The following is a 14734-nucleotide window of genomic DNA, read 5'->3' as shown; positions in this document are numbered from 1 at the left end:
AGGTCAGATTTTCCAAATCACTAAGAGATTAGGAAAAGGAGGCCAGGAGAGAGAGAGTGATTTGCCCAACATCAAATAGTTAATTTAAAAAAAGGAGAGCAAGGACTAGGATTTGAGTTTCCTAAATTCCAGTGAAGTCTGAGTCCACTAAAGTATAATTATCACATAATTTCTAAGCAACAACTGTGTTTTACCTCAACACATATCCCCTCCCATTTTTTTTTTTTAAATTTCTTGCCTCCCTTTTTAGTGGGAAATTTAATTGGACAGAAAAAGAAGTGAATGAGAAATAGAACTATTTAACAGAATCCCTGAAGAATCCAGCCAGCAGTATCCAAGAATCCATTCCCGGCAGTAAAGCTAGACCAAAAGGCTCTTCAGAAGGTCTTTTTCTGAGCTGAATGGTTAAGCCGGACTCTTCAAAAGTGGCATCAAGTATTGAGTTGTTCAGGAGATAAAAAATTTATCTTGGCCTCAGCAGAAAGCTGTGTTTCGGAAAAGGGAGGAAGGAACTAGATTGTTGCTGTGGAATGGAATGTGAAACATTTGCTGACTGACAAAAGAATACTTTTCTCTGTTATATTTTGAGTACCCCCAAGTATTTCAGGGTGACAACAAGCAGTAACTCAGGCCTCATATTACATACAGCACCCTTTGCTTGTTTTTATTTTACAGAAGGAGACACAGGAGAGGTTTTCCTCATGGAAATCTGATATAGGCACAAGGTATGGAGGGTGGAATGGGGGGTTGGGAGGTGGGCAGATAGAATTCATCAACCCTTATCTTCGTCAAAGGCCATTTGAGCTTCTACCTCATTTTGACACAGAGACACTGAGGGAGAAAATAATGCAAAACACTTAAGAAAGGGCAAAGCAGCTGAAAAAAAAATCATGTGCAATAAATATTGATGCCAAGAACCTCATTTCCCCTAAGCCAAAATATTTTAATACTTGCTGAAATTTTTGGCTTTGAGGGAAAATGGAAATGTCTATACCTTTTGGAAAATAAAACTAAAAAAGCTGAGCTTCTGAATATTAAGAGACCCTGAAAAGTAAAGAAATGCAATGCTGTAGGCTTTGGGCCAGGGAATCTTGCCCTGGTGTCTATTGACAGAACTTGGATAGTAGAAAATAAGTCCCGCTTTATTTGAATGTAATTGATTTCCTTTATAATTCTGTGAATTTTATTTTATGCATTTAAGAACATTCAGAGTAGATTATAGCCTTCACAGACTTCGATAACACAAAAAAGGAGCTTAAAATCTCCTGCTTTAGGCAAATGCTGGGACCTCTCCCCGACCTCCCCCCCTTAGCATCCACAGTGGTGAGTGTCTCTTCAGTGAAGTCACTCCCTCATCTCATAAAGAACAACAAAACCTGCTGATTGAATATTATGTGTAGTACACTAATGAAGACAGAAAGGAAACAAAGCAGCACAACTCATACATATAAGATTCAAACCCCCTTATTTCTGTCCAGTTCTTACAGGATCCAGCAATGTAAGTCTTTGGGTAATGGAGCGATTGTTTCCACAAGCTAAGGAACTCTTATGACCTCTTTCACTTTAACAGGCTTGGACGATCAACCATAATCGGTAACGCTAATCCATAGTAAGTATTAAACATGAAAGGAAACACTGTTAGTCATTGGAACAGAAGCTCTTTGAGGACAGTGATGTTTTGCTCTTTGTACTAGGCTACCCCTAGTACAGTGCCTAACACATAGCAGTTATGTTAGAAATGCTTGTTGATTGAGAGTTCAGCCAATAAACATGCAAATAAAGAATACCTCCAGCCCCCCAAAGAAATCTTTATCAGGTCAGCACATGGCTGCCAACTCGGTGTCATCACCTGCTTATGAAGGGAGATCGCTGTTCTTGTCCTGCCTGACTCTTTTGTCATGATGCTGTTGACAGTCTTTACAACCTGTCACCAACACCCACAAATGCTCTGTGTGCGAGGGAGGCCATCATGTTATTCTAGTTTATTGGAATGGGAATCGTATATGAAATGTCTAGTGGAAGAAGAAACACAAGATTAAATCACCAGGGACTAGTCCAAGGAAGAAGGTTTTGAGGCTCATCCCAGGGATGCTCAGTCCCAACAGGACAGCTTTATATACACAGTCTTATTTGACTTGATCTTCACAATAACCACCACTATCGTCATCATCATCATCATCACCACCACCACCACCCTCATTGTCATCGTTGTTGTCATCGTCATTGTTGTCATCGTCGTCATTGTCCTTGTCTAATAATAATAATTATAAAACCCACATTTCTATAGTACTTTAAGGTTTACGAAGTACTTTCCTCACAACAACCCTAGCAATTAAAAAGTAAAAAAATTATTATCCTTATTTTACATAGGAAGAAATAGGTTCAAAGAAATTAAGTGATGTGCTAGTCATGTAGAAAGAAACAAAGTAAGAACTCAGGCCTAGCTCTGATGGCAAGTTCAGTGCTCTTTTGACCTTGGGAAGAGCTATTTGACCTTGGGAAAAGCTTTACTTCTCATCTGATTTCTTAAGACACTTTAAAAAAACTTTGAGCAGTCCCAGTTGTTCATATCACAACCCATGAATCTAGTTAAGCCCATGTGTCCATGAACATGAACGATTTATTTCCCCATTATTTTTCCTTGCTGTCAGAAATTCCAGTTCAGTTCAGTTAAACAGAATTCAATTCAATTCAACTTAATGAGCAAATGTAAAAACACCTACACTAAGGAGAGACTTAACAGAGGCAGCCAGGTGGCTCAGAGGACAGAGTGCTGAACTTCTTTAAATCCATTCAGTCTCCTTCAAATCCATCCTCAGATACTTACTAGCTGTGTGACCTTCAGTAAGGCATCTAACCTCCATTTGCCTTAATTCTTTCAACTATAAAATGGGGACAATAATAGCAGCTGCTTCTCAGGATGGTTGAGAGGCTCAAATGATGCCACAGTCACAAAGTGTTTGGCACAATGCCTGACACATAGTGGGTGCTAAATAAATGGTTTTATGATTGTGCTTATTATTAAGCACAAAGCACTGTCTTGATTGCTGATTCAAAGAGGAAAAAAGAAAAAACCCAGAGTTTTATTTCACAAAGAGTTTGCCTTCTACTAGAGATGGGGTTGTGGTGGTGGAGGGGAATGCAACAGGGCACAGGTAAGTACGTGTACTTATGTGCACAGGTACACACTTGTATGAAAGTACAAAGTACATGCAAAGTAAATACACTAATTTCTGGGGTTGAGGAAACATCTTGGATAAAAGGTGGCACCTGATCTGAACCTTGCTGGAAGTGCTGAATTGGGAGCAGTAGAGGGGAGGAGGTCCTTTCAAAGACAGCCAGTGCAAAAAATCAAAAACCAAAGCATTCCCAAACAACAAAACCAATCCTGGGCATGACCTCCTAGTCTCTCCAGGAGAAAGGAGGTACTTGGAATTTTCCCCTCAAACAAAGAAGAAAATTCACATCCAGTTAAACTATAGTATTTAGAATATGAACTATAGGAAAGGGACTTACCACGAACACATGAAATGAAATTTTCATTTTTTGAATAGGGGGAACCATATTTTGCAATGCAGTCTGCAAGAAGAAAGAGATACATTCCTTATAATAAACTGCTATGAGATGGTCATATTTTGAAATGACTACTATTATATCTTTAAGCAATACTTGCGAGAGAAAATTCATATATACATATATATCAGATATATATACATACATACACACACATATATGTATATAGTATTCCAGATGGATTATATTGTATAAATATAAAATTTTTCTGGTTAATACAAACTCTTCAACTCTAACAAAAATGAGAATTACTTACCCAAACAAACTAGAACAGTGTACCCAAGATTCTAGTAGGTATCAAAATAAAGTAAACTTTTACATCTACTCAACTGAAGTTGCTATTCTATAACAACACATCTGACAATGTACACTGAGGTCTCTGACATGCCAGTAAAGGTAGCCAGCATGTAACAAATCATAGATTAGAGCTGGAAGGGGCTTTTTGAGGTCATGAATGCTTCTTGTTTTACAGATGAGGAAAGAGTCCCAGAGAAGTTAAATGACTTGCCCAGGGTCAAACAACTGGTAAGTGTTTGAGGTAGGCTTTGAATCGAGGTCTTCCTGACTTTCAGTATAGTGCACTCCCTATCAAAGGCACCTAAATGGCCCAGGAATTATGTTTTTAATTTGAAAGTGATCCTGAATTGAGATAATTCTTTCCAAAAAACAGGTCACTCTGTAATTCAGAAAAAGACTTTAAAATATGTACTCCCTGAGGAAACACAATCCCTGCACACAGTCAGGTGAGCAATGGGAAGACCTGTAATTATGAGTCATTAGAAAGGCTAAATCCATGACTGATTTCACATGGATAAAGTTCTGTACTTCCCAAACCCCCGAAGTGTCTATATATTGTAGACAGAGGCTCAGAACTGGTAAACACTTGTATCCACTGTCTGTAATATTTGGCATTTTCCTAGTGTTTTAAGATTGACAAAAACCCTTTATATACATGATCTCATCTGAGCCTCACAACAACGCTATCAGGAAGGTACAAGAGATATTTTGTAGCTGAAGAAATTGGGTCTAATGAAAGTTAGATGACTTACCTAAGTTCCTACAATTATAAGTGTCAAAACTGGACTAGAACCCAGGTCTCTCAAAGCCCAACACTTTTTCTATTACATTCTTTGAGGCAGCCAGGTAGTACGGTGCTGGGTCTGGAGTCAGGGAGACCTAAGTAGCTAGCCATGGATGACCCTGGGCAAGTCCATTAGCCTGTCTGCCTCAGTTTTCTTAACTGTAAAATGGGGATAATTATAGCTCCTACTTTGCAGGCTTGTGAGGATTGAAAGGGATAATATTTGCAAACATTTGAATATCTTGTTCAGTTGTTTTTCAGTCATGTCCAACTCTTCATGATCTCATTTGTAGTTTTCTTGACAAAGTTACTAGAATGGTTTGCCATTTCCTTCTCCAGTTCATTTTACAGATAAGGAAACTGAGGCAGGCAGGGTTTAAGTGACTTGCCCAGGATCATCCAGATTTGAACTCAGGAAGATGTATCTTACTGACTCCAGGCCCAGTACCCTATCTACTTTATGACCTAACTGCCACACCTAATAGGCAGCTAGTAAGTAGCTAGTACCTACCATAGCTGATACTTAATAAATGATTGTTTTCTTCCTTCTTCCACAATGCTTCCCCTCTGAATGCTGCCCACAATGAGATTCCCCATCAGATACAGGAAAATATCTATAGAGGCTAGAGGAAGGACTGCTCCCAATTCCAAAGTCTAGAGGGTCTTCTATATGCAGAGGTTCTTATTCTTGCCCTCATCCTTATGGGTAAATTCATTCAGCTACAACTGTTGTAATACGTATTTCTGCCAGGAGGGTCCATACCCAGCATATGGAAAGAACAGGATCTGAGGTGGGGATAGAATTCTGAAGTCTCATTCCTCTGCACATAAAAGAGTCTCTGCCCTGACCCCTGTACCTGAAAGATATCAAAGTTTTCAATGCAAGTCAATTGCAGTGTGCTATGGCAGTATTGAACAGGAATTTTAGGCAGAAATATATTTTATTTTGCGTCAAAATTTGGGCCCCAGAAATGAATTTTTGGAAAGCAGTGGGAAATTTACAAAAATGTCTTTCAGAAATAATGATGGAATTGTTCTGCATGTTTCCTTAGCCATGGTCCTTTATGACCATACCATAGTCTTACAGGTTTCAAGATGTAAGGGGACCTTTCGGCTATCTAGTCCAGCCCCATCATTTTACATATGAGAAATAGTGAAGTCAGAATTCAAATCCAGTTTGTCTAATACTCTTTCCACCATGCCTCAGGGCAACGATTTCTAAATGACACAGGCAGAATTTCAGCCAAACTATGTTTTAGACAATTAGCCATTAAGATCAGCCAGTATGGATCCCTTAGGTGGAAACCACTTTTTAAAAAAATTTGACCTGTATGATCTTAAGAGGAACCACATCAATCTATAATTAAGCAGTCCTCTGTACTTAAGTTCTATGTAGGTAAAGCCTCATAATTGTGCTTTGCATTTGTCCAATATAAAGTACATCTTCCCACAATGAAAGAAAAGTCATAATTAAGACTCACCTAAATATCTTGGGTAAAAATATTCCTATGGGAGAAAAAAGAAAAAGGGTTGATTAGCACAATAATTGATTTCATGACACAACCAGTAGTTAGCTAATAGCTGATGACCCGTACCAGCAAACCCACAGTCCAAGTTTGGGGCCAATCTGGATTTTCTTTTTCCTAAGTGGACTGAGATAGTCACTATCTTGGAAGTAAAGCAGTTGATGAGTAGTGAAAAATAACAAAAAATCCTGGCCCTGTTTTGGAGAAGTTCTGGACAGATGAATCACAGGGTAAACATTGGCAGTGACTGTTCAGGAAGTCACTTAACTTTACCACTATCCAAGAGGCAAAGGTATTAGCCATAAAACAGCCATAAAACAGAATAACTAAGAGGAATCAGTGAATAGAAATCAAAGAGAAAAATAGAGAATCAACTAGACACCTGCTTCTCCTTTCCTTTCCAACAGAAGGGCTCTCATGAAATGGTATCTGTGGGAATACCCTCTGTACTAAGTGACACTTCTTACGTGGAATGGAGAGGCAAATAAGAAAAAAAGCTAAAGGTGCTAATATGCAGAATGATTTCTGCTAAACACCTGGTAGATTTTCGTGCTCAGGGTATGTACAGAAAATTGTTCTAATGGCACCACAAGAAAGCCAGCATTAGTTGGGAAAGACACGACTTGGGAATAGGATTCATTCAAGATGCAACTTTCTCTTAGTCTTTGATTAACTCAAGTGTCCTATCCAAGGAACATAAGATAATATGACCTAGGATTGGCCATCTAGTCTAACTTCCTCATTTCACAGATAAGGAAATTCAGGCCCAGGGCAGGTAGGATTTGAACCCAACTTTCTTGACTGCAAAACCAATGTTTTCCCCACTGGACCATGACTTGGAAAACTTTGTAATTCTGCACTACAATTAACCCCATACACCTTCAATTGCTTGCAAAAATTCTTGTGAAATAAATTGATTAAAGGAATTATATCAGGGTACCATTTCTGAAATTCTGTCTCTCCAAATCACTACATAAGTGATAAACAAAGGTTGGAAGCATGAGAAATCAAAGACATAAATGGCTCAAGGGATATGGAACTAGCATTGAACTCAAAAAGATTCAGAGCCAGGATCCGACACTGAAGTTGCAGAAGGACACTGACTGTCAGGTAGATTAAATAGAAGGATGTCAATATTGGATCTACCTATCTGTTGATTCTGGATCCTATGAAATTCTTTAGGATTTTGCTGTTGGCATCATCACTCATGTGACACTTTCCTAGAATCTCTGCTCTGTTCCATAGAGATAGTATTGATATTTTGACAACCTGCTAAAATAATTTTTGGTATACCAACCATAATCTAAACAGGCAATTTGGATTATGGATAGTATGATTTTGTCCTCTTGGTCTCCTAAACTGATGAATGGTTCTAGACACCTAGAAATATTAGGAGATTTACCAAGTTTCAAACAAAATGTGTCTATTCCACTTGGGTTAACCACAAACCAAGAGCTATTCATGTTAAATAAATTCACCTAATGAGCCCTTCTACATCCTTTCAATAACTTTCAGATAATTTTTTAAATATTCAAAAATGCCAGTCTTTGAAATTTGCTCTGGTCTCACCCTATATTAAATATGCCTAATGCAAAATAACTACATTCATTCTGCACCTACCTGCCTCCTTTCCTCTCTTTTTATTGCACTGAGAGAACCCAGGTTCTGCATACAGCAGAAACATTAAAGAGTTGTCCCACAGGGTAAAACTACTTGATAGCTTTCTTTAAAAAGTCTTGTTCTTTTTCATGTGTTTCTAAAAGTTATTTTCTAGTGAAATTGTAGTATTTGTCACTTCCAAATTCTTTAATAGAAAACAGCTGTATCAGAAGCAAAAGTTTGTGTCTAAGCCAGTGTGTGATGGTTGCTAAGGGACCATTCATTGCAAATGTTGAGTAAGACGAATTCTGGCTTTAAAATGCTAAGAACTAAAGTTAAAAAGTAAGAAAATGACTCCCTTCAGATTGAAAGAATCTCTAGTTTTTGCATGGGTCCTTTGCTTCCTCTTTCTATTCCTGTCCATGGATGAAATAAAACCAGGCTAATTGTTGGCAATAGAGTGAACAATTAATGTCTGCCTTTTGTTTTACTGAATTAAAGAGAGCTATAGCTTTCTCTGTTTAGAGAGATAATCAAACAACTGAGGAGGCTTCCTCCTCTGCTTAAGCTTAATGCTGAAGTAGAATGATAAAGGGAGAAAGTTGTTCTTACAAGAAAGAGTCCTGCTAGACCTTGTAGAGGTCTTTACCACTTGTCACCAATGTTCATAGATGTTCTATGTTCAAGAGAGGCCCACAAAGACACTGTGTGAACGAAGGGCTACTGATGCTAACCGAAATCATTAAAGGTAGATAAAAAGAAATATTCTTTTCATACCCTGGAGATGCAAGTTAGATCTGTGATTAGTCATTTCTTTAAATCTAATGCAATTGGGGACCATCTTTTTAAAAGTGATGATCAGTAAAACTGGTTAATAGTTAGGGTTAGCCCTTTTAACAGTAAGTTATATTTTTATTTAAAAAAAACATAGTGGAAAAAGTTATATTAATTCAATAAACCACACTTTTAAAGAACCTGCTTTTAGAACCTTATGGCCATAATCTGGGCACTACCATTTGTGTTTCTGGGTAATGCTGTATCCTATTTGCTGCCAAGATATTTAGGAAAAAATTAACAATCTGTTGAGTGCTAGACATGAAGATTCAAACCTATGAAGTGACAATAAGTGTCATTCCTGACAAATGCAGATTTCTTTGATGCCAAGAAAAACAGAAATTCATTCATTCCTCAAAAGAGATTTTTGCTAAGTATCTAGTCAATGGAAATACAAAACAGGAGGGGGTGGGACACCTTTAAAAGGGTTCCTATTCTGTTGGAAGAAGGGGACAACTTGTACACAGAATATTAGACACAAAATTCATAAAAAGTATGGACAAATACATACAAAGTAAGGTCAGCAAGGTGGTGCAGTGGATAGAGTGCTGGGCCTGGAGTCAGAAAGACCTGAATTCAAATCCAGTCTCAGACACTTAGCAGTTCTGTGACCTTGGGGAAGTCACTTCACCCTGTCTGCCACAGTTTCCTCACCTGTAAAATTGGCTGGAGAAGGAAACAACAATCTACTCCAGCATCTTTGCAAAGCAAATCCCAAATGGGGTCACAAAGAGTTGGACATAACTGAACAACAAAGCAATATCTGCAGGAGCATTAGCAATTAGGGAAATACGTACAGGTTTTCCCCTAAGAGGTGACATGAGTTGAACATTGAGAGAATCTAGGGATGCTATGAGGATTAGGTGAAAAGGGTGTTCATTGTGGCATAAGGGTGGGAGATGGAATGTCATGGGTGGTGAATGGTAAGGGACCTAGTTTAGGGTAAGGGCGAGTAACTGAAGGAGATTAATATGCAATGAATGTGGTAAAATATGCTGGAGACAGAGTGATAATAATGACAATGGAATTTATATAGCGCTTTAAGGTTTAAACAATTTAAATTTAACAAATGTTAAGTTCGCTTTGTCCTCAAAACATCCCTGGGAGGTAGGGGCTATCACTGTCCCCATTTTACAGCTGAGGAAACTGAGCCTGGCATAGGTGAAGTGACGAAAGAGGCCAAAACTCAGGACTTCCTTTCTCCAGGTATAGGGCTCTATCTACTTCCACACCCAGGTCCCTGAAAAGATCTAAAAGTCAAATAGAAGAGTTCGTAATTTATTGTAGAGATGAGAGAAAGCCACTAGAACTTCTTAAGCAGCTTTAGATTTCTTCTTTAGGAACATTAATTTAGCAGCTGTGTGGAAGATGTGTTGGAGAGGGAGAGACTGAAGCCTTGAAGTATTAAGGGAAGGAAGGAAATGATGAGTAGGTAGATTTCAGAAAAACCTGGAAGGACTTATCTGAACTGATACAAAGTGAAATGAGCAGAACCAGAAAAACATTGTACCCAATAAAAGCAGCATTGTGTGATGACCAGCTATGAGTGACTAAGCTATTCTCAGTAATACAATGATCCAAGACAATTGCAAAGGACTCATGATGGAAAATGGACCCACATCCAGAGAAAGAACTAATGGATTTTGAATGCAGATGGAAGCATACTATTTTCACTTCCTTTATTTTTTTCATGTCTTTTTCCTGTTGTATTGTTTCTTCTTTCACAACTGTGACTAATATAGAAATAAATCTTAACGTGATTACAGATACATAACCTATATCAAATTGCTTACCATTTCAGAATGAGGGGGGAGGGAGAAAAATTGGAAACTCAAAATTTTGCCAAAATCAATGCTAAAAATTGTCTTTACATATAATTAGAACAAATAAAATACTATTTTTAGAGTCACTTTTTATGGGTACTTGAAGGGGTTTGGGGAGAGCTTAAGCAAGTTTCTGCTTTTATTCTGCCATCTTGGCTCTGCCCCCTAAAATACTATTTAAAAAAAAAAAGCTTTTCAGGGAACTAAGTGGGGCAGTGCATACAGCCCTATAACTGAAGAAAGGAAGTCCTGAGTTCTAGTCTCTGACACTTAGTATGTGAGCCTGAACAAGGCACTTAACCTCTGCCAGCCTCAGTTTTCCTCATCAATAAAATGGAAGTAATAATAACTCTTACCTATGGGGGGTGTTATGAGGATAAAATAAATTTAATGTCTGTAAAGGTACAGAGAAGTTGCCAACTTACATTGGTAGGGGAATTTCCTCATCCAGAAGCTTCTTCTACCAATGAAATCACAGGTCAGGTCCCTGTCTCAGTCCCTTTGTATTATATCAATAACAGTTGACATGTATATAGAATTGTAAGGTTCACGCAGCACATTACATAATTATTTGATCTGATATTCACAATAACCCCATGAGGCAAATACTAGAGGTATTACAAATAATGGGTCACTCTCCTCTACACAGGAGAAATCTAAAATGTATGTTGATGAAATAACTTGCCCAGGGGCACTAAACTCAGCAAGTGTTGGAGGCAGAATCCAGACTTAGGTCTCTCTTGACTCCAAGCCTGACATTCGTACTGTACCAACCTACCTCTCTTCTTATAAGACAAAATTAAAATTGCCTGGCTAATGAAAACTAATGAATAAGAAGGAACGTAGGGGGAAAATGCTAAGTCAAAATAAAGATTATTCACGTCCCATCTAGGATGTAAAGTATCACATATTCTTCCAAGAGAAAGGGGAGGTACAATATTGGGCTGGCCAGTAAGCTTGCTGGCACCAGTTTTTAACGATTTAAATGGCCACCGCATTGACAGCTTCGTAATCAAACTACCATAGTGATGTTGTAGAATCAAATAGAAACTAATTTCCTCTCAGGGTGAGCCAGATTCTTAGCTGTCTGATGCTTTTAGCTGGGTCACTGAAATCTGGCTGAGTCCCATATGGCTACTATTATTCTTTTTTTTGTTTTTGTTTTTTTGTTTTTAATTAATTAATTAATTAATTAATTTAACTTTTAACATTCATTTTCACAAAATTTTGGGTTACAAATTTTCTCCCCTTTTGTCCCCTCCCCCCCCCACCAAACATTCCAATTGCCCCCATCACCAATCTTCTCTCTCCTGTGTCATTCCTCTCTGCCCTTGTCTCCATCCTCTCCTCTGTCCTGTAGGACCAATAACTTTCTATACCCCTTTACCTATATTTCTTATTTCCTAGTGGCAAGAACATTACTCGACAGTTGTTCCTAAAACTTTGAGTTCCAACTTCTTTACTTCCCTCCCTCCCCACCCTTTCCCTTTGGAAGGCAAGCAATTCAATATAGGCCAAATCTGTGTAGTTTTGCAAATGACTTCCATAATAGTCGTGTTGTATAAGACTAACTATATTTCCCTCCATCCTATCCTGTCCCCCATTACTTCTATTCTCTTTTGATCCTGTCCCTCCCCATGAGTGTCAACCTCATATTGCTCTGTCCTCCCCATGCCCTCCCTTCTATCATCCCCCCCACCCTGCTTATCCCCTTATCCCCCACTTTCCTGTATTGTAAGATAGGTTTTCATACCAAAATGAGTGTGCATTTTATTCCTTCCTTTAGTGGAATGTGATGAGAGTAAACTTCATGTTTTTCTCTCACCTCCCCTCTTTATCCCTCCACTAATAAGTCTTTTGCTTGCCTCTTTTATGAGAGATAATTTGCCCCATTCCATTTCTCCCTTTCTCCTCCCAATATATTTCTCTCTCACTGCTTGATTTCATTTTTTTAAGATATGATCCCATCCTCTTCAATTCACTCTGTGCACTCTGTCTCTATGTGTGTGTGCATGTGTGCATGTGTGTGTGTGTAATCCCACCCAGTACCCAGATACTGAAAAGTTTCAAGAGTTACAAATATTGTCTTTCCATGTAGGAATGTAAACAGTTCAACTTTAGTAAGTCCCTTATGACTTCTCTTTGCTGTTCACCTTTTCATGCTTCTCTTCATTCTTGTGTTTGAAAGTCAAATTTTCTTTTCAGCTCTGGTCTTTTCATCAAGAATGCTTGAAAGTCCTCTGTTTCATTGAAAGACCAGTTTTTCCCCTGAAGTATTATACTCAGTTTTGCTGGGTAGGTGATTCTTGGTTTTAATCCTAGTTCCTTTGACTTCTGGAATATCCTATTCCATGCCCTTCCATCCCTTAATGTAGAAGCTGCTAGATCTTGTGTTATCCTGATTGTATTTCCACAATACTTGAATTGTTTCTTTCTAGCTGCTTGCAATATTTTCTCCTTGACCTGGGAATTCTGGAATTTGGCCACAATGTTCCTAGGAGTTTCTCTTTTTGGATCTCTTTCAGGTGGTGTTCTGTGGATTCCTTGAATATTTATTTTGCCCTCTGGTTCTAGAATCTCAGGGCAGTTTTCCTTGATAATTTCATGAAAGATGATGTCTAGGCTCTTTTTTTGATCATGGCTTTCAGGTAGTCTCATAATTTTTAAATTGTCTCTCCTGGATCTATTTTCCAGGTCAGTTGTTTTTCCAATGAGATATTTCACATTCTCTTCCATTTTTTCATTCTTTTGGTTTTGTTTTGTGATTTCTTGGTTTCTCATAAAGTCATTAGCCTCCATCTGTGCCATTCTAATTTTGAAAGAACTATTTTCTTCAGTGAGCTTTTGAATCTCCTTTTCCATTTGGCTAATTCTGCTTTTGAAAGCATTCTTCTCCTCATTGGCTTCTTGAACCTCCTTTGCCAATTGAGTTAGCCTATTTTTCAGGGTGTTATTTTCTTCAGCATTTTTTTGGGTCTCCTTTAGCAGGGTGCTGATCTGCTGTTCATACTTTGCTTGCATGTCTTTGATTGCTCTTTCCAGTTTTTCCTCCAGTCCTTTAACATAATTTTCAAAATTTTCTGAGCCCTTTTTGAGCTTTTCCATGGTCTGATCCCATTGAGAGGGCTGGGATACAGAAGCGCTAACTTCCGTGTCTTTCCCTGATGGTGAGCACCACTCTTCCTCATCAGAAAGGAGGGGAGGAGAAACCTGTTCACCAAGAAAGTAACCCTCTATGGTCTTGGTCTTTTTCCCTTTTCTGGGCATTTTCCCAGCCAGTTACTTGACCTCTGAATATTCTCCTCACACCCACCTCGCCTCTGGATCCTCCTGGCCAGCGCTTGGGGTCTGAGACTCAAATGCTTCTTCCCAGCCTCAGGGCTTTGGGCAGGGGCAGGGCTGCTATTCAGTGTGAGATTAAGTTCAGGTGCTCAGGTTGGCGCAGGGCCACCTCACGGGCTCAGTTCCCTCAGGGGGTTTATGCAGAGACCTTCAACAATGGATTCGGGCTCCTGCCTGTTTGGGGAGCCTCGGTCTGCTCCTGCCTCCGCTGTTGCCTCCCGAGGGGGCCTGAGTTATGGGGGCACCCCACTCCTCTCTCGACCCACCAAAGAGACCTTCTCACCGACCCCCGTCACCTGTGGGTGGAGGGGCCAGCGCGGCCGCTGGAGATCCCGTCCCTGAAGCCCACTCGGATCGGCTCCTCTTGGTGCCGGGGCCGTGGCAGGGCTGGGCTGGGCTCCACGTCCGCAGCGCGATGGACCTTTTGCGAGAGTTTTGCAGGTCCCTCTGGAACAGAAATCTCCTTCACTACACTGTTCTGTGGCCTCTGCTGCTCCAGAATTCGCCGTGAGTTACTTTTTACAGATGTTCTATGGGTTGTGGTTTCGGAGCTATGTGTATGTGCGTCTTTCTACTCCGCCATCTTGGCTCCGCCCCCCCTATTATTATTCTTATAAAGAACAGTTTACAGGAATTTAATGACAGCAGACAGAAGGATTCTTGCTTCCAAGACAGGCATCCCCCCACCCCCCGCCTCTGTCATACAGTTATGAATTTGGTCAATGATTTTCTAAATTTTTATTAGCCTTGTTAGGAGAATGGGCCATTGCAGCTAGCGTGCTAGGAAAACTCAACCAATCTACAAGAACTTATGAAGTTCCTACTACATGCTAGGCAATGGAGATACAGATACAATAACAAAATAGTAATGAGTAGCAGTAGTAGAAATGTGGGAGACAATCCCTACTAATAAGGCATTTATAGTCTAATGAAAACCTAACTTACTCAAGGCAAGT

General features: G+C 39.3%; 1 protein-coding gene across 1 annotated transcript in view; it reads right to left on the bottom strand.

Annotated features, from left to right (window-relative positions):
* Positions 1-14734, bottom strand: part of GAS6 (growth arrest specific 6) — a 97864-nt gene that overhangs the window by 45777 nt on the left and 37353 nt on the right. The window contains exons 3-4 of the mRNA XM_072621876.1: positions 6136-6160; positions 3517-3579 (exon numbers count right to left, since the gene is read on the bottom strand). Of these exons, the coding sequence (XP_072477977.1) occupies positions 3517-3579; positions 6136-6160 (88 nt within the window). The remainder of the gene's footprint in view (positions 1-3516; positions 3580-6135; positions 6161-14734) is intronic.

This window comes from Notamacropus eugenii, chromosome 6 (genome assembly GCF_028372415.1).
Source record: "Notamacropus eugenii isolate mMacEug1 chromosome 6, mMacEug1.pri_v2, whole genome shotgun sequence".
Taxonomy (NCBI): domain Eukaryota; kingdom Metazoa; phylum Chordata; class Mammalia; order Diprotodontia; family Macropodidae; genus Notamacropus; species Notamacropus eugenii.
Note: the sequence above shows the minus strand (reverse complement) of the source record. Positions and strands in the feature narration are given on the sequence as shown.